The 19539-nt window shown below is 49.5% G+C and overlaps 2 protein-coding genes across 15 annotated transcripts in view; one reads left to right on the top strand and one right to left on the bottom strand.

Annotated features, from left to right (window-relative positions):
- MPRIP (myosin phosphatase Rho interacting protein) overlaps positions 1–19539 on the bottom strand; it is a 329117-nt gene that overhangs the window by 191963 nt on the left and 117615 nt on the right. The gene's annotated exons all lie outside the window — the stretch shown is intronic.
- The window catches only part of LOC125927554 (phage-like element PBSX protein XkdO), a 1698-nt gene continuing 580 nt past the window's right edge, over positions 18422–19539 (top strand). For 2 of the 14 annotated variants that reach the window (XM_049638025.1, XM_049638019.1), the window contains exons 1-2: positions 18422–19202; positions 19296–19391. In XM_049638025.1, coding sequence (XP_049493982.1) covers positions 19023–19202; positions 19296–19391 — 276 coding nt within the window. In that variant the 5' untranslated portion in view covers positions 18422–19022. Of the gene's footprint in view, positions 19248–19280; positions 19434–19539 lie in introns of all 14 variants that reach the window. The other 12 variants (XM_049638015.1, XM_049638012.1, XM_049638017.1 and 9 more) reach the window with 11 other exon arrangements.

The raw sequence follows: 19539 nt of genomic DNA, 5'->3' as shown, positions 1-19539 counted from the left end.
CCCCGTGTCGCGCGAGCAGCTCTTCTTGGGGATTTGCCTCCAAGTGTTCTGGTCAAGGTGCAGCCAGAGAGGAGACTTACAGCAGCCCAGCACTGGCAAGGGTGGGGACGGGCACAAGGGGTCTGTGGCCTGAACTCTTGGACATGGGAGTAGGCTGGGGGAGGGGGGTGTTCATCAGGCTCTCAGGGTCCCCCCACCAGAGGCCTCTTCCTCTTTCGGCTTCCTGCCTGGAGCAGAGCTGCCCACAGCTGGCCCCACCCCATGGAGCCTTGAGGGGCATCCCAGCCCAGCACTGGTGCCATAGGGGGCCTTCAGGGGCTTTTGGAGGGACCCAGGAGGCCCTGTCGAGGGTGGAGGTCAGTGCTGCAGGGATGGGGGACCCTGCTGGATGTGGGAGGGCTGTAGCCAGCAGCGGGGAGGTATTCCTGGAGGCCAGAGGCTGCCTTGATCCACCCGCAGGAGAGCACTGGACGGGAGTCCCGTGAGCATGGACTCCGGGTCAGACAGGCCCACTTCTGCCCCGTCGTGCTGTGACCTTGGTTTCCTCCCCTGTGTAATGGGACGCACCAGGGCTACTACGTGGACCCCTTTGACTCCTGCACACTTGATGGTGTGTCGGCAGTTCTCTGCCCTCTGCCTTCACTGAGCTCAGGTAGGCCTCCTAACAGATGAGGCTGCAGACACACAGAGAGGCAGAGGAACTGCCCGAGGTCACACAGCTACCAGGTGGCAGTGGCCGGCACGGAACCGATCGCTTCATGCCAAAGGCTGGGAACACCTGTGACTGCTCCTTGGGGCTTTTTTCCAGCCGCAAGGCCAGGGGGGTTAAACCAGCTGGCGGTCTAGGGAGTTACCGCCCAGGAAACAGTTCTCAGCCAACGGGGATGTGGGATCGGTGGATGGCTCCCGCAGCTCTGCCGCTCGCTCGGGGGACGTCCTCCACACTCCCTCCCAGGGCTCCCCAGTAGGACTGAGCCCCAGGGACCCGGTGGTGACACCGTTGGTGTCACCGAGACTGATTTGCTTCCCTGCCCTCCTGGTTCCTTCGCTTCCCTGCCCTGCTTGCCCACTGTCCCGACAGAACCGCTCAGACCAGGTCCTTGCCCTTGAATCCTTGTCCCAGGGTCTGACTCTGAGACGCTGACCCCCCAGGTCAGGAGGTGGGCCCAGACAGTTGGGCTCCAGAATACACATTCTTCAGCACAACTGTGATTCCTCCCGTTGAGAGGGGGCGGCCTTCCCTGTGAGGCCGAGCCCCCAGGGACAGCATGACACAAGGAAGGCAGAGGCTAGGGTTAGCTGTGTGTTGTTTCGTCTGGGGTAGGACAGTCCCTACTTTGGAAGGTCCCTCCTGGCTCCTGCCTTCCAAGACTCTTTATGTGGTTACAGGCGGCCCTGATGAGTGTCATTTCGATGAGGGTGAAATGTTTCAAGAGGGTGTAGACACAAGATTCCTGAGCCTGTGAGATCTTCCATGAGGCCTTCCTTCTAGCCCCTCACCCTGTGCCTGTCTCATAGTATCCCTCACCAATGAGAGGCTTTTAGTCTCTACTTGCATACCTTCGGGGACAGGGGGCTCACTATCTATCAAGATTCCTTCTGTATGGAAAGGTTGTCTCTCTATGGAGCCAACGCCTGCCTCTCCACTAGCCTGGCTTTGCCGTCTAGGTGCCAGTGAAAATCCTGCTGGTATTGGAAGAGCAGGGGCCCAGGCAGTGTGACTCCTGAGCTGTCACCGTCCTTCCCTTGGCTCTTCTTGGACTCCCGAGGTTCAGGCAGGCAGACCAGGCACAGCAATTCTTTGCTTCTTCGTCTTCCTCTTCCCCAACGTGAGCACATTCTCTGCCCCTGAATGCGCTAGGCAGCTTTGAAGCGTTTACATGTCACGTGAATACAGTTACATAAACATTACGTGTGCACGGTGTTAAGGATCATAAGTGCAGAGGTTTCAAGGTGAAAAGATTCTTTGTCTTTTTTTTTTTTTTTTTTCTGAAAAGATATTTGAACGTGGGACATTTTAGGAAGAGACTGACAGGCGTAGGTGGTTCTGTTTCGGAAACCTGCCTTCCCTGGCTTCTAGGCTCAGCTGGGCGGCTGCAGGATTAATCAGTTGCAAATCTGATTATTCTCGCCCCGCTCTGGGTTTAGAGCTCACGTTGCAAGCTCAAGCCCACATCCCTGATGTCACAGAGTAGGCTTATTCTCCGATGATGGGCACCCACGCTTACAGAGGGTCCTTGAGAAACAGGCACTGGAGAGACAGACCTCCTACGCGGAGCCTATGGTCCTGCGTGGAGCCGACCGCCAGCATCACCTGTCACAGCCGTGGCCAGGGCCCTGGAGGGCTGCACAGAAATCCGACAGCTCGTAATGGGGACATTTGTTCTAGTCTGGGCAAAGGCTTCCCGGAGGAAAGAACCTGTTTTCTTTTTACTTCTGTTCTCGTACAAAGTATGCACCTTTAAGAATACAGCTTGATGAACTCTTACCACTGTGGGCCACCGTGCAACTATCATCCTGACCGAGGTAGAACGTTTCCAGCTCCTTGAAGGCTCCCCGCACCCTGTCCCAGCCAATACTTACCCCCCAAAGCAATCATTCTTCTCAGCCCTTTTGCCACAGATTAATTGAGTTCTATGTGCGCATATGGAATGAGCTTTTTTGCGTCTGGCTTCTTCCCCGAACAATTTTGTCTGTGAGATGCATGCACGTTGTTGCACGCGGTAGTAAGCCACGCTTTTTCGTGGCTGTGTAACATTCCACTGCGTGAATACACCGTCGGTTGTTGATACGTTCTCCCCTTGATGGATATTTGGGTTGTTCCGATTTTTTTTTTAACATTTATTTATTTTTGAGACAGAGAGAGACAGAGAATGAACAGGGGAGGGGCAGAGAGAGAGGGAGACACAGAATCCGAAGCAGGCTCCAGGCTCTGAGCTGTCAGCACAGAGCCCGACGCGGGGCTCGAACTCACGGACCGTGAGATCATGACCTGAGCTGAAGTCGGACGCTTAACCAGCCAAGCCACCCAGGCGCCCCTGGGTTGTTCCGATTTTTGCCTACCGGGAACAAAGATGTTAGGAGAACGTGGAGTTTTCAGCTGAGTTAACCCGATATGTGGAGGTAGAGAGGGTAGGGGGGAACATTCGAGAAGGAGGGAGTGGCACCTGCGAAGGCCTTTGGCAGGAGGGGTCCTGCAGGCAGGGGTGGCTGAAGGGGGCCACTTTCTGGCATCACAAACTCGGAAGATATCAACAGCAGCGCCTGGGCCCCGAGCCGCTGCTGAACTGGCACCCGGTGCATGGCCCCCGCATCCCTTCCCAAGCTTTATGTGCCTCCCTGGCCTGCAGAGGCTAGAACGCCGAAAGACCGCATTTGCCAGGCTCCTTTGCAGCTAGGCTCTGGCTGCGGGTTAGGGTCCATCAAGTAAACACGGTGAGTGAGAGGAAGGAGGCAGAGGGAGGGGGGGCCGTCTTCTTGCTGCTTTGGCTGTGTTCCGCTGTCTAGCAGGGTCACTGGGTGGTGGGATTTTCTGTGGCAGCCTCCAGCATCTGATCTTGGGCTGCTGAGCTGTGGGACAGAGCCCCGATCCCGGCTGCCTGCACCGAGGGAGATGTGCGTGATGGCACCCACCGTCCCCCTGGCTGCGGTGGGGGAGGCGGCGCCCTCCCACCCCGTACACAGGTTCTGCAGGGATCTGGGAGGCCCCTCCCCCAACTCTGGCGAAGGGTCTCTCGCCCGGCCTTCCCAGTGACTTTGTGAGTACCCATCACTATATCAAAGCCAGTGTGCTTCATACACCTGGAGGTGCTCACACCCATGGGGATGGCCACTATACAAAAAAAAAAAACAAAAAAAAAAAAAAAACCTAGAAAATAACAAATGCTGGTGAGGATGCGGAGAAATCAGAACCCTTGGCCTTGCTGGTGCCTCAAATATTAAAAATAGAATCACCACATGATCCAGCAGTCCCACTTCTGGGTCTATATCGAAAGAATTGAGAGCAGGTTCTCGAAGAGACATTTGCACATCCCTGCCCCTTGCAGCGTTATTCACAGTAGCCAAGGGGTGGAAGCAGCCCAAATGCCCATCGACAGGTGAGTGGATAAACAAAACGTGGGGTGTGCACGGAATAAAAGATTATTCGGCCTTCAAAGCCAATGAAATTCGGATACCTGCTTAACACAGATGAACCTTGAGGAAACCATGCTGAGTGAAGCAAGCCAGTCACGAAAAGACAAGTCCTGTACGATTCTATTTATATGAGCTTTCTAGAGCAGTCAAATTCACAGAGACGGAAAGCAGAATGGCGGTGGCCAGGGGCCGCGGCGGAAGGGAATGGAGAGTTAATGTTGAATGGGGACAGTTTCCGTTTTGCAAGATGAAAAGAATTCTTTTCATTAAAGTGGTATGCTTATTCTATGTGTATTTTACCACAAGCACCCCCCCCCCCCAAAAAAAACCCTCCAAAACACCTGGAGATGTTTCACATGTGCTACAAGCTTTGCCTTGTGGTCAGAGTCTGTTGTCTTGATCGGTTCACACAACCTCCGTGAAAAACAGGTGCGCTAATCTGGGCCCATTTTACAAGCAAGAAGCTGAAGCTCAATGAGAAGTGTGATCAGCATGGCTGGTAAACGGTACAACGGGGACTGGCTCTCAGGTCTGACTCCAGACTCTGTGCTCTTACCTTTCCCGCCGCCTCAGGCCACCCACTGGCCCCATGAAGAACGGGAGGTGATGAGTCCTTTGGGGAGCCACCATTTCCCACCCCTCTGGGGCCTGCCCAGAGATTCCTCTGGAGGACGGTGGGGTGATTTTGCCCAGCATCTGCCGTCCTGAGGTGCTGGGGGCAGACCCCTTCCTCATTCTCAGTGCATGTGGATCAGGCCCAGTTGGGGATGGGGGGTTGGGCTCCTGGAGCAGGCCTCAGGAACGGGGTTGGTTCCAGGCGGCCCAAGGCTAAGCCTCCGAGCAGCTCCAGCCAGGCCATCCTGATAGGTAAGGACACCCCAGCGCCCCTGTGGACATTTTCTGTAAGGTCACACGTTCCAATGCACACGAGGGATTTCTAAGCAGGGACACCAATGGGGGAGCATGGGGTGGCCCATCGCCCTCCAGCACCTGGGTTAAGGGGACAACCACCCTTTACCCTGGCCAGGGTCATGCATTCCTGGGAAGTGTCGTCCTCTGCCACCTCCATTCCACCCTTATATGGAACAACGTGAACTCTCCGACACCCACACCCTTAGAAGGGAGAGCTGGAGCGTAAAGCAGGGGTGCCACCTGCTGGTGACAAGTGGGAAAGCCTGTAGCCCTTTGGGGAGGGGCCCACCCATAAGGAAGGAACAGAGGTGCTTTTTTGACAAGGTTTTCCTCAAGACCGCAGTGGCTTGCTGGGACTGCTGTCACAAAGTACCCCAAATGGGGGCAACAGAATTTTATTGTCTCAGTTCTGGAGGCCAGAGTCAGAAATCAAGGTGTTGGCCTGGCCACGTGCCTTCCTAAGGCTCTAAGGGAGGGTCCTTCTTTGCCTCCTCCCCAGCTTCCGGTGGGGGCCGGCATTTCTTGCCATTCTTCCACTGCAAATGCAGCCCCCTCCAACCTCCGCCTGTCTTCAGGTGGCCTCCCTCCCTGTGTATCCTCATCCAAATTTCTCTTTTCCTGTAAGGACATGGGTCATTAGATCAGGACCCACCCTAATCCAGTATGACCTTATCTTAAATTGATTATATCTGCAAAGACCCTCTTTCCAAATATGGTCACATTCATAGGTACCAGGCAGGCATGAATCTCTGGGACGCATTATTTAGCTCACCACAGAGGCCCAACTCAAATGCTGCCTCCTCCGGGCAGCCCTTCCCCACCCACCGGGACCACCTCCTGTCCCGAGCCCCGGCAAGGCCTGTGGGGCCTTGGGAGAGGTTCTGCACCACGTTGCACTGGACACATCAGTTGTGTAGCATATTCTGTCCCCTACATCTTCCTGTCAGCACCCAGCTGGGGCATCACCTGCTCTGAAAGCCCAGTCGGAGCCCCCAGCCCCTCCCTTGTCCTGGTCTTAGGTGGTATGAATGAGACAGTGCCCAGGTCAGTGCTCAAACTACAGAGGATTCTTCTTTTCCTCTCATCGAGTCACCATCATTGATGGCTAGACTCAGAGTGCTCAAAATGGAACTCAGCTTTTACAAGACGAGCCCATGGAAAGAACCCTCCGGTTTCCATGGTGCAGCGGCAGCTTCATAAAATCAGTCTCAAGAAGGCCCGCGTTTATCCAGGTGGTTAGTGGAAAGGCTATAGCTGGCGTGGTTTAAAGCAGCAGCCCAGTGACTCCTGTCTGTCCATGCCGCTTCATTCTCGAAGAGATGTGCGTCCCTGCCAGCCAGCCGTGCCAGAAACGATCTTCAAGATAGTTTTGATTCAAGTGTTTATGAAGAATAGGGATGCTTTGGGTAGGGGGAGTGGATTTCTGCCCAAGGTAGTTCCTACATACGACAGACAGAGCAAACCGATGTGGCCCACAGAAGCAGCAAAAGAGAAACTGGTATGTGGAAATGTGCCTTTGAGATTTAAGCGTTTTAAGATATGAATCAAAGGGCCCCTGGGTGGCTCAGCTGGTTAAGCATTCGACTCTTGATTTTGGCTCAGGTCATGATCTCTCAGTTCGTGAGATGGAGCCCTCCGCGCTGACAGCACAGAGCCTGCTTGGGATTCTCTCTCTCCCTCACTCTCTGCCCCTCCCCCACTCTCTCTCTCTCTCAAAATAAATAAACATTTAAAACTAACTCACTAAAATAAATCAATAAATTGTGAATCCAATGTGGAGAGTGCCAAAAAGGAAAAAGAAAGTTACGTTAGCAGATTATGCCACGTTTGAATCTAGAGTGGGGGGGGGTGGCGGGACAAATGATGTGTTGTGGAGCCCACCTAACCCAATCAGCAGTAAGGCCTTGGGGATCCTGTCCACTTCTTGTCATGAGAAAAAAGAAAGCATATTTTCATAGCAGACAACAATTACGATCATATCAGATGATAATCACTAATATTGTATCATCCGTATCTGTTGATGCTTCTTTACAGTCTTCATGAAAACCATTGTAAGTGGCTGCAAAACATTCTTCCCACTGGGCGAACATGACCCTTAACCAAGCTCTACTGCTGGATATTTGGGAACTTTCCAGTTTGGGGCTCTAAAAATGATACGTGTATTATTTATTCTGCATGGATCCCTGGAAGTGAAATTCCTAAGTCAAAGGGAAGAATGATTTTTAGGTTTCTTTATGAGCGATTTCAAACTGTTGGCCAGAGAGCCAATTTGGCTCTTAGCTGAGTTGGATTTGGCCCATGCAAATTTAAAAAAAAAAAATTTTTAGAAAATGTTTAAAAGTAAGACTATGTCCCATTAGATTTCATATTTCCACTAATCTTGGAAAATCAGAGCTGCCCAATCAATGTAATATATCCCATTAATAGAATGAAGGAAAAAGACCACATGATCATCTCAATTGATACAGAAAAGACATCTGACAAAAAGCCAACACCACTTTTGATAAAACACCAAACTGGGAATAGAGGAAACTTCTTCAGTGTGATAAACGATGTTATGAAAAGCCCACAGCTGACATCATACTGAGTGGTGAAAAATGAAAGCTTTCCCCCTGAGACAGAAACAAGACAAGGATGCCTGCTTTCACCACTGCTACTCAACAGAGTGCTGGAATTCTGGCCAGAGCAATTAGGCAAGAAAAAGCAACAAAAGTCATCCAAATTGGAAAGGAAGAAATAAAACTATCTATGTTCACAGATGACATGAAAATTCAAAGAATCCACTGAATAGCCATTATTGCTAATAAATGCATCCAACAAAGTTGCCAGGTAGAGGATCAACACACAAAAATTAGTTGTATTTCTATAATAGCAATGAGCAATCCCAAAAGGAAACTAAGAAACTAATTCCACTTATAGTGGCATCCAAAAAGAATAAAATACTTAGGAATAAATTTAAACAAATAGGTTAAAGATGTGTATACTGAGAGTTACAAGATATTGCCAAAAGAAATTAAAGAATGTCTAAATACACTGAAAGACATCCCATGTTCATGGATTGAAAGACTTAACATTGTTAAGACGCAATACTACCCAAAGCAATCTACAGATTCAATGCAAACCCCACCAAAATCCTAATGGCCTTTTTTTTTTTTTTTTCTTTAGAATGGAGAAGCTGATCCTAAAATTTGTATGGAACTGCCAGGGACCCTGAATAGCCAAAACAATCTTAAGAGAGAAAAACAAAGTTGGAGGAATCACACATCCTGGTTTTGAAACTTAACTACAGAGCTATAATAATACGAACAGTATGGTACTGGCATACAGAATAACATATAAATGAGTGGAATAGATTGAGAGTCCACAAGTAAATCCATACACATATGGTCAGTTGATTTTTGACAGGGGTGGCATAACCATTCAATGTGGAAAAAATAGTCTCTTCAGCAGGTGGTACTGGGACAACTGAATTTCCACAGAAAATAATGAAGTTGGACCCTTACCTCACACCATCTATGAAAACCAATTTAAAATGGATCAGAGACCTAAATGTAAGAATAAAAATTATAAAGCTCTTTGAAGAAGACCAAGGGGGAAAGGATCTTACATTGGATTTGGTAAAGATTTCTTGAATATGACACCAAAAACACAGGCAACAAGAGAATAAATAGATAAATTGGACTTCATTAAAATGTAAAATGTGAAGCAAAAAACACTGTCAAAAGACATATGCACAGAATGGGAGAAAATATTTAAATGCATATAGCTAATAAAGGTCTAGTAACCAGAATAAATAAAGAACCCTTATAATTCAACAACGAAAAGGCAAAAAATCCAATTTTTAAATGGGCAAAGGACTTGAATAGACAGTTCTCAAGCACAGGAAAAGATGTGTAATGTCATTAGGAAAATGTAAATGAAAACCACAATGAAATACCACTTCAGACCCACTATGAGGGAAATAATGAAAAAAAAAAGAAAAAAAAAAAAAACATTGGTGTGGATGTGGAGAAATCTGAACCCTCTTACATCGCCGGTGGGAATGTCAATGGCGAAGCTGATGTAAAAAACAGTTTGACAGTTCCCCAAAAGGCGAACATAAAATCACCGCATGACCACACGTTCCCATTCTTAGGTATATACCCCAAGTAATTGAAAACAAATACTTGTACAATATTATCCAGCATTATTCACAATGGCCAAAAGGGGGAGACAACCTAAATTCCATCAACTGATGAAGGGATAACAAAACGTGGTCTATCCGTACACTGGAATATTATTCAGCCATCAAAAGGGAATGAACTGGGGCGTCTGGGTGGCTCCATCAGTGATTGACTCATGATCTCGGCTCAGGTCTTGATCTCAGAATCATGAGTTCAAGTGCCAGGATGTGCTCTTGTGCTGGGTGCAGAGCGTAGTTTAAAAAAAAAAAAAAAAAAAAGAGGGAATGAACTGCTGATACATGCTACAACATGGATAAATCTGATAAAACATTCTGTTGGGGAAAACAGCCGGACACAAAAGATCATATATGGTATGATTCCATTTTAATAAAATATCCAGAATAAGTGACAGAGACAGAAAGCAGATTAGTGGCTGCAAGGCCTGAGGGGAGGACGGGATGGGGAGTGACTGCTAATGGGGTAGGGTTTCCTTTTCAGGTGATGAAAATGTTCTGGAACTGAACAGTGGTGATGGCGGACCCCTTGGAAGCCCTCAGCTGGGACGAACGGCCCAGCCAGGGGAGAGACAAGGACTGCTCGGGCCTCTGAGTCAGTGGACTGATGTCAGTTACCTTCGCCATGGGGCCATCTTCCTCCAACACTGTGGAGTATGGCCCACCATGCGGCTTGCGCTTAGAAAAATTGCAGTGCATTTTTCTAAACCTATGTAAGTGCAAACAGCTTGTCTATTATCTTTGTAAATAAATATCTTTGTATCTTCACAGCACCTAGGAAACGCCTTAAACCATAGGTGCCCAGTATAAGTTTGTTCTTTTCCAGGATTTAGATCTTATCATCCCCCACCCTCACAGAGGGATAAAAACCAGCAACCAGCATATGGGGTGAAGCAAAAAACTGCCGTTCGTACATCTGTGCACCCAACGTTCGTCAAACACGCAGTACATACTAGGCTCTGTGGGCGGGTAGAGCTGGAACGATGTCTCCGTGCATTTATCAGGGTCCAATTAGCAGACAGAAGCCACACCATCATTGGAATACAGAACGTTTAATACAAAGGATTACTGACAAAGGATGGGTGTAACAAGGGATTCACTAAAGAGACGTAAAGATAATTCTAAGCAACATAGGGTAGCAGAATGAGGAGCAGCCTCTGGCCCCAGGGCAGAGATGGAGCACCCAAGGGAGAGCCCACCACCCTGTCCACCGGAGCCAGGGCGGAGATCCAGACCTCGCTGGATGGGGCATGGCCGCGGTATGCCTCCTGGCAGAGGAATGGGGTGCCAGCAGGGCTTGCTGGAAAATCCACCCTCCGGAGTGTTGGGAACGCCGCCCACAGGGGGGCGCCATGCCTCAGAACTTGCAGAAAGGTATCTAGAAGGTGCCTGGGGAAAGTTGTCACCTGTGTGTGTGTGTGTGTGTGCGCGTGTGCGTGCTGTATGTGCATGTGCGTGTGTGTGAGAGTTATATGGGATAAGATGGCGTCAGAGAGTATCTTTCTGATAAAATGACATTTGAGCAGAGACCTCAAAGAAGCAAGGTAATGACAATGTAGGTATTGGGTGGGCGGGAAATAGCAACTGAAGAGGCCCCAAAGCCGACCTGGCTGATGCATTCAAGGAACTGCGAGTAGCCAGGGGTGGGGGGGGGGGGGGGGGGGGCCTGGAGCTGGGGAGGGAGCAAGGAGAGAAGGTAGGAGATGTGCTCAGAGATGACATAGGACCTCGAGACCAACACGGCAACGTTAACTTTCGTTCTGGGTAAAACATGTGCATTTCAAAATAATAAACTCACAAGTGTGTGTAAGGGATTATGAGAGTCTGGAAGCAGGAAAGATCGGCTCTGACTTGGGTGGGGGCTGAGAGGAGCAGGAGATTCGAGAAAGAGTGTCCATAAGCCAGGAGGGAAGACAGCTGGTTGGAGAGGCCTCCCCCAGCCCCTGGAGCAGGAGCTGCCTGCCTTGTCCACGGCAGGCATGCATCAGGGAGATGAGATGCAGATCAGTGCCTCCTGATAGAACTTACTGTGATGTTTGGAGCTGATCTCTGTCTGCATTGTCCAGTATGATAGCCACTAGCCACTAGGGCTTTTGAGCGCTAGAAAGGTGCCTAGTGGGACTGAGACACTGAATTTTTAAAATTTGGTTTACATTTACACTTCAATTGCCGCAAGAGACTAGCAGCTACCACGCTGAAGATTGCACGTCCGTGTTGCTTACATGCTCCGCATAAACCGATTCAGCCTCAAGTGAATAGAACTCACCTGGGCGCTAAATAAAGCAAGTAGGACCTTGCCTTGCTGACCGCCTCCCCATGCCCCGCCCTGCTGTTTGGTCTGGGCCACACCGAAACTCTCAAGGTCAGCTCATCACCACATCTCATTCTGAGTTAGCAGTCGAGAGATATTTCCATTCTACTAAAAAAAAAAAAAAAAAAAAAAAAAAAAATGTTCTCTTTTTACACATAAACCTTGTTCTTTGCCTGCTAGGTTAGTCTCCCAAACATCTGCTCCTCTTATAATAGGAGTGGGAAGGAGCTGGTCAGAACGAAACCCCACGGCCACAGCAGATGGTCTCATCTGACATTAACACCTACCTTTCCTACCGAGAGCCAAGAATATTCAGGTTGCTAATTTGAACCCAAACAGTGAAGTTCTCTCCCTCTCTCCTTTTTGGGTTCTTATTCTGTAATTTCAGTTTTCAAAAACAAAACCCTTCTGTATGCAAAGTTCTTAGGATGGTTGTGGTCTCCAGTGTGTTCCTTGTCAAACAAATGCATTCTGCTTGTGGTTTTAGAGTTTCATAATCATGCCATGTAGGAGTTGTGCTGTGCAGGTTTGAAGGAACGCTGGCGCAAGGCTGTACGTGAAGGGGATCGGATATGGAGCATTTTTTTAAAATTTTTTTTTGAATGTTTATTTTTGAGAGAGAGAGAGAGAGAGAGAGCGTAAATGGGGGAGGGGCATAGAGAGAGGGAGACACAGAAACAGAAGCAGGCTCCAGGCTCCAAGCTGTCAGCACAGAGCCCGACGCGGGGCTTGAACTCATGAGCTGTGAGATCATGACCTGAACCGAAGCCGGATGCTCAAACGACTGAGCCACCCAGGCGCCCCTGGAGCATTTTCGATGAGCGACCAGTGTGAACCAGAGCTCCTCAGTATCAGCACTACTGACATTTTGGGCCAGGTCATTCTTTGTTGTGGGGCTGTTGTGTGCATTGTAGGATGTTTGGCAGTGTCCCTGGCCTCTACCCACTAGATGCCAGTGGACGCCTGTTCCCTGCCCACCACACCACCATTGAGACAGCAGTGTCCCCAGACATTGTCCCAGGTTCCCTGGGAGGAGGCAGAACGGCCTGGGTTGAGAACCGCTGGTATAGATAAAACCTGGATGGGGAGAGGGACGTCGAAGACCTCCAAAGTCACCACCCCCCACCTTGGGGATGAAACCGTTAACGCAATGGACCCCCAGCAAGTGAGCTTTTCTGTGTCTCTCAACATAGACGGTGTTGTTTTTGGGTTTCTAAGCTTTAAACAGGAAGAGTACGTTCTGTAAGGTACACGTGCCAGATTCTTTTTTTTTTTTTTTTTTTGCCAGATTCTTCATCCATTGTGTCTTAAGTGTCAGGCACTGGGGATGTGGCAATGAATAAACAGATTCATTAATTCACTCAACAAATATTTATTGCCTGCTATGTGTCAGGCATCGTTCTAGGCACGTGATGTATTAGAGTACTCCAGAGAAACAGAATTATGTATATAAGAAAAAATATATATATTTACATATACCGTATGTAATATCATAGCATGTTTGCAAATTCCGTATATCGTACTATATTTACAATTCATTCTGCTTATCATTTTGGCTTTCACTCTCCACTTGAGTCCTGCAGTTGGTCTCAGGCAGTTAGCCTCTGCTGGCTCTGGCCGAAACAATTACGAGCATACACACACACACACACACACACACACACACACACAGTCAATATATATGGCTATATATGTACATATATAGTTCTGTTTCTCTGGAGAACTCTGAAGAGATATATGATATGCATAGAGATGCAATGAACCTAGAATATCCAAAACAACTTTGAAAAAAGAATTAAGTTGGGGAGCCAACACCAGCTGTTTTAAGCTAGTGTTAAAGCTATATAGTAAAGTAATGGCATGCATAGTATAGGATAGGATAGTAAAGTTATTTCTAGAACATAGTAGTACCATATATAGCTATGTGGTGTTGGTGTACAGGTTGACAATGGAACAGAGATCAATAGAATAGTTAACAGTAATATACCACATATAAAGAGTAACCCAAAATCATAAGCTTAAGTGTAAAACCAAAAGTATACAACTTCTAAAAGAAAATGTATGAGAAAACCCTGGTTAGGCAAAGATTTCTTAGATATGATACCAAAAGTATAATCCATAAAAGAAAAAAAATGGATCAAGTGACTTCATTCAGATTAAACTCTTCTGCTCTTCCATAGATGCTGCTAAGAGAGTGAAAATACAAGCCACAGACTGGGAGAAAATATTTGCACTACTTATGTGATAAAGGACTAGTATCAGAAGGTATGAAGAATGCTCCAAAACCCAACAAGAAAAAGAACAACTCAATTTTTTAAAAATGGGTGAGGGACACCTGGGTTATTTAGTCAATTAAGGGTCTGACTCTTGATTTCAGCTCTGGTCATGATCCCAAGGTCGTGGGATTGAGCCCTGTGTTGGGATCTGTGCTGGGCAGGGAGCCTGGTTGAGATTCTCTTGAGATCTCTTGCGGTCTCTCTGCTCTGTCCCTCCCCTACTCATGCACAGGCACACTTTTTCTCAAAAAGAAAAAAGAAACACCAAAAAAAAAAAAAATGGGCAAAACATGTGAACAGACACTTCCAAGGTATATGTGTATATACAGATGGCCAATAAGCTCATGAGAAGATGCTCAACACCATTAGCGATCAGAGAAATAAAAATTACAGAAAACCATAACGAAATAAGCATGTCGCACCTATTAGAATGGCTAACATTAAAAAGACTGACCAACACCAAGTGTTGATGAGGATGCTACTGAAACTTTCAGAGCTACTGAAACTCATTCCCTGCTGGTCAGAATGTAGACTGTAAGGCCATTTTTGTTATTAATTTGGTAGGTTTTTGAAATTTTAAACACATACCTAGGACACAGATTCAGAAATTCCTAGACGCTTACCCAAGGGAAATGAAATACATCCATACAAATGTGTACCTGAATGCTTACGGCATATACCAGCTCTGTTGGGGAATTGGCAAAAACTGGAAACAACTGAGATGTCCATCACCAGGTGAATGGACGTGTCCATACAAAGGAGTATTACTCAGCAATGAAAAGGAGCGAGCGTGTCCTGGAAGGGGTGTGTTCTCCAGAACCCTGGGGCCAGGGTTTTAGAGACAGAAGAGCTAGGCCCCTCAACCCTTCCCATGGCTCCCATCTCACTCCGGAAAAAATGACTTCTGCACAATGACCAGACCCTCCACACTGTTCCCTCAGCTGCCTCCCCTCCTCCTCCTCTCCCCTCACTCCCTGCGCTCCAGCCACACTGGCTTTGCTGCTGTTCCTCAGACTCGCTGGGCCTGTTCCCTTTGCCTGGAATACTCTTCCATGGAGAACCACACGGCTCCCTTTTCCTCCTCCTTCAGGTATTTATTTATTTATTTTAAATGTTCTTAAAAATTTTTTTTTAATGTTTATTTTTGAGAGAGTGAGAGAGAGCACAAGCAGGGGAGGGGCAGAGAGAGAGGGGGAACCGAGGATCCCAAACGGGCTCCGTGCTGGCAGCAGACAGCCCGATGCAGGGCTGGAACCCATGAACAGCGAGATCAGGACCTGAGCTGAAGTCGGACGCTCAACCACCTGAGTCACCCAGGTGCCCCCAGGTCTTTACTTAAATGTTACTTTGCACCTATGGGACACTAAAGACCTCCAGGTCCTAATTCCTGGGCCCCGCGAATATTCCCTCATCTGACAAAGGGACTTTGCAGATGTGGCTGAGGTAAGGATCTTGAGATGGGGAGAGGATCCTGGACTATGGGTGGGGGGTGCTCAGTGTAACTTCAAGAGTCCTATGAGAGGGAGGTGGAGGGAGGGCTGCCATAGAAGAGGCAGGTATGGCTTTGAAGAGGAGGGAAGGGGGGCACCTGAGTGGCTCAGTTGGTTAAGTGTCTGACTTCAGCTCAGGTCATGATCTCGTGGTTCCTGGGTTCAAGCCCACTTTAGGCTCTGTGCTGACAGCTCAGAGTCTGGAGCCTGCTTCGGATTCTGTGTCTCCCTCTCTCTCTCTGCCCCTCCCCTGCTCCCACTCTGTCTGTCTCTCTCTTAAAAATAAATAAACATTAAAAAATTTAAAAAGAAAGAGAGAAGGTGGAGGGAGGGGCCACGAGCCAAGGGACGCCAGGAGCACAATTCTGGAAGCTGAGAGTGGCCATGCATGGATTCTCCCCTGGAGGTTCTGGAAGGAGCCAGCCTCCCCTCACCTTGATGTTAGCCCAGCAAGACTGATTTGGGACTTCTGACCTTCAAAATTATAAATGGGGGAATGAACAAATGAGGGAATAAATGTGCGTTGTTTCAAGTCACCGGTTCGTGGCACTTTCTTTACCTTGGCAGCCGTAGGAAACTAGTCCACTATCTTCCTTAACATTTCGGTCCCCATGCCTGGAACTCCTGTCTTCCTTCCCTGCTCCATATGCTCCCTCGTGGCCCTGATCAGGCTATAAATTTTACTTATCTTACGTCTTGTGTGTGTCTCCCATAGACTCCAAGGACGCAGGGGTACTTTGTTCTATCCGTGCTGTATTCCCACAACTTGGGATGTAGGAGGGCTCAGCAAACTACGTGTAGAAACGCAGCAGTGGAACAAGTATGTACAAGATCTTCATATTCAGAACAGCACAGGAAATAATTTAACAGCAGCCACACGGGCCTTGTTTACGACTGGTCGAGTTTGCTCCATGTTTCCCTTTTCTAAGCCACAAGGCACCGCACATACGGTCTCAGTCCCCTTTGACCGGATCCACCAGCGCCGTCCCCTCCCCAGAAGGAGTTTGTGAGTTTGGTTTGTGTGTTTCCAGGTCATTTCTGATATCTTAACACCCGTCTGCAAGTGCACGTGAGTTATGCCTAGGTCTGGTTAAAATCCACACCGATGGTGGGGCGCCTGGGTGGCTCAGCGGTTGAGCGTCTGACTTGGGCGCAGGTCATGATCTCACGGTTCATGAGTTCAGGTTGGGCTTTGCGCTGACAGCTCGGAGTCTGGAGTCTGCTTCAGATCCTCTCTCTCTCTCTCTCTCTCTCTCTCTCTCTCTCTGCCACTCCCCCAGTCCTGCTCTCTCTCTCTTTCTCTCTCAAAAATAGATCAACATTTAAAAAAATCGACACCATGGGACGCCTGAGTGGCTCAGTTGGTTAAGCCTCCGAGTTCGGCTCAGGTCATGTTCTTGCAGTTCATGGGTTCAAGCCCCACATCGGGCTCTGTGCTGACAGCTGGGAGCCTGGAGCCTGTTTGAATTCTGTGTCTCCCTCTCTCTCTCTCTGCCCCTCCCCAGCTCCTGCTCTGTCTCTCTCTCTCTCTCAAAATTAAATAAATATTTTAAAAATTAAAAAAAAATCCACACCCATGGAGCCACAGGGTAACCGCCTTTCTCCCCTCATCACTGTGTTCTTGAGAGACCCAGGGTGGAGATACGTGCAAGCCTGGCTTTCTTCTTTTTCGCGCTGCACATGCTCCACGACAAGCACACATCACATTTGATTCATCCCTTTCCCTGCTGATGTCTCGGGCAGGGTCTGGGCGGGAACCAGACCAACCACTCAAAGCGAGAAGGAACTGAATGAAGGGACTCTTTGGAAAGGTGTGGGCAGGGCTGAGGAAAACAACACACTGAGCTGCTTTACCTCTGTCCCCCATTTTGAGTAGTGCTGCAGCCAACGTGTTTGTCCTCCCGCCCACGTGCGTCCTCCGAGGTCCCCTGTGAGGGGACTGGCTGGGCCAGGTTATTCTCAGACACTGTGATCCCCTTGAATCTGGTTTTATGTAAGGAAGTAGGGGGTGACTATCTCGATCTATGAGCGTATGCACCTCAAAAGGAATTTACCCCGAGTCACCTCTTCTTGGAGTCATCCAAGAGGACGGTGGATGGCCTTTCTTTACACGGCGATGTCCCCTACAGATTTGTCTGCATGTCCCTACCGAACAAATTGCAATTCATAGAATGATGTAGGGCAAGGAATCCTGGGCCCAGCCTCAGCCCCATTCCTGTGACTTTGTACACATGTCTTCGTCCATCAGGGTCAGCGACAGCGCAGCCGGAGCCCCACCTTGCCAAGAACCGGTGCGGGGCGGGGGGCCAGGTCTGCTCAGGGCCCTGGGGAGCGCCTGGCAGGTCCTGCAGAAGCAGTTCTTTTCTGCAGAAAGAACAAAAGTGCCCGCCTTTCTCTCACTTCCTTTTTGGGGCCTGGGAGGGTTGGCCTGTGAGTGGCCAGCTGCTATTTCTGGGCCTCGGCTGCTCTGTGTGAAACCCCAGTCCCTCCTGAGAGGAAAGAGTGGAGGAAGGAGGGGGGTGCCAGGTGACCTTGCCCTTGGTCTGTGGTGCAATGGGCCCAGGTGTGGCGGTTACAGTCTCGAGTAAAACCGACCCTAGAAGGTCGGGACGGTTCTGGCGTGGCAGGTTTCCTAGCAGAAAAGCACTGTGCACGTGCTATTTATAGATGCTCAGAATAGAGTGGGCTGCCTGTTAAAAGATGGCATCCACTCTCCCTGATTTTGACAGAAGGGGAAACTGAGGCTCAGGATGTTGAGTGCCAGGTCTGAGGTCACGCACTGAGCTTGGGACAGAAACAGGACTAGAACCCGGTGTCTGGACTCCCTCCTCAGGGAATGATAGGGTTGCCTATGTGGAGCAGAGGCGAGATGAGTTTTGAGGGCCACAGAACGTCTTCCCCCTCCCCTAACCGCCGCCAGGCTGGTATGGTCCAGAGCCCAGGGTGTCTGTCAGGTGGGGGAGGGAAGGCACGGTTGGGAGGGAGAGAGGCTGCTTTACCCATCCGGGGTCTCCAGGCCTGCATCCCTCCCTCTCCTACCCACCTTCATGATTCATGTTGGCCTTTTCTTTTTTCAAATTTTTAAATGTTTATTTATTTTTGAGACAGAGAGGGAGACAGAGCGTGAGTGGGGGAGGGGCAGAGACAGAAGGAGACACAGAATCCAGGCTCCGTGCTGACAGCTCAGAGCCCGACGCGGGGCCCGAACTCACGAACTGTGAGATCATGACCCGAGCCAATGTCGGACGCTTAACCGACTGAGCCGCCAGGCGCCCCCATATCGGCCTTTGGTAATCTTTCCTTTTGCACCATCTGGGTCGCTCTTTGGTGTTCACTGGAACCTGATTTCACTGGAACAAAAATGGCTGTGTGGTATCCCTTCCTTCATTCCTTCTCCCTCCCTGTCTTCTCTGCCTCCCTCCTTCCCTCTCTGCCTCTCTTCTTCCCTATACTTGTTGAGCATGTACTACCTACTGGGTACCATTCCAGAGATGGTCAGGGCTGTCCTCATTGACAAGCCAATGAGCCAAGATTTGTAGGAAAGGATGTCTGACCCAAGCAGCTATCCGGGCAAAGAGCGTTCTAGGCGGAGGGAACAGCAGGTGCAAAAGCCCTGAGGCAGGACCATGATTGACATGCTGGACGTGCAGGTGAGTGACTAACGTGGCTCAAAGTGGGTAGGGACCAGGGAGGAGGTGAGAAGTGGTCATCTTCTCCCACAGATGTGGGAGGTGGTGGTGACACAGGCGTGGGAGGTGGTGACACAGGTGGGGGAGGTGGTAGTGACACAGGTGTGGGTGGTGGTGACACAGGTGTGGGAGGTGGTGGTGACACAGGTGTGGGAGGTGGTGACACGGGTGTGGGAGGTGGTGACACAGGTGTCAGTGGTGGTGGTGACACAGGTGTGGGAGGTGGTGGTGACACAGGTGTGGGTGGTGGTGACACAGGTGTGGGTGGTGGTGGTGACATGAGTGTGGGAGGTGGTGGTGACACAGGTGTGGGTGGTGGTGACACGGGTGTGGGTGGTGGTGACACGGGTGTGGGAGGTGGTGGTGACACAGGTGTGGGAGGTGGTGACACAGGTGTCAGTGGTGGTGACACAGGTGTGGGTGGTGGTGACACGGGTGTGGGAGGTGGTGGTGACACGAGTGTGGGAGGTGGTGGTGACACGGGTGTGGGTGGTGGTGACATGGGTGTGGGAGGTGGTGGTGACACAGGTGTGGGAGGTGGTGACACAGG

Source organism: Panthera uncia, chromosome E1 (genome assembly GCF_023721935.1).
Source record: "Panthera uncia isolate 11264 chromosome E1, Puncia_PCG_1.0, whole genome shotgun sequence".
NCBI classification, from domain to species: domain Eukaryota; kingdom Metazoa; phylum Chordata; class Mammalia; order Carnivora; family Felidae; genus Panthera; species Panthera uncia.
The sequence above is the reverse complement of the archived record's forward strand: the minus strand, read 5'-3'. Positions and strand labels throughout refer to the sequence as shown.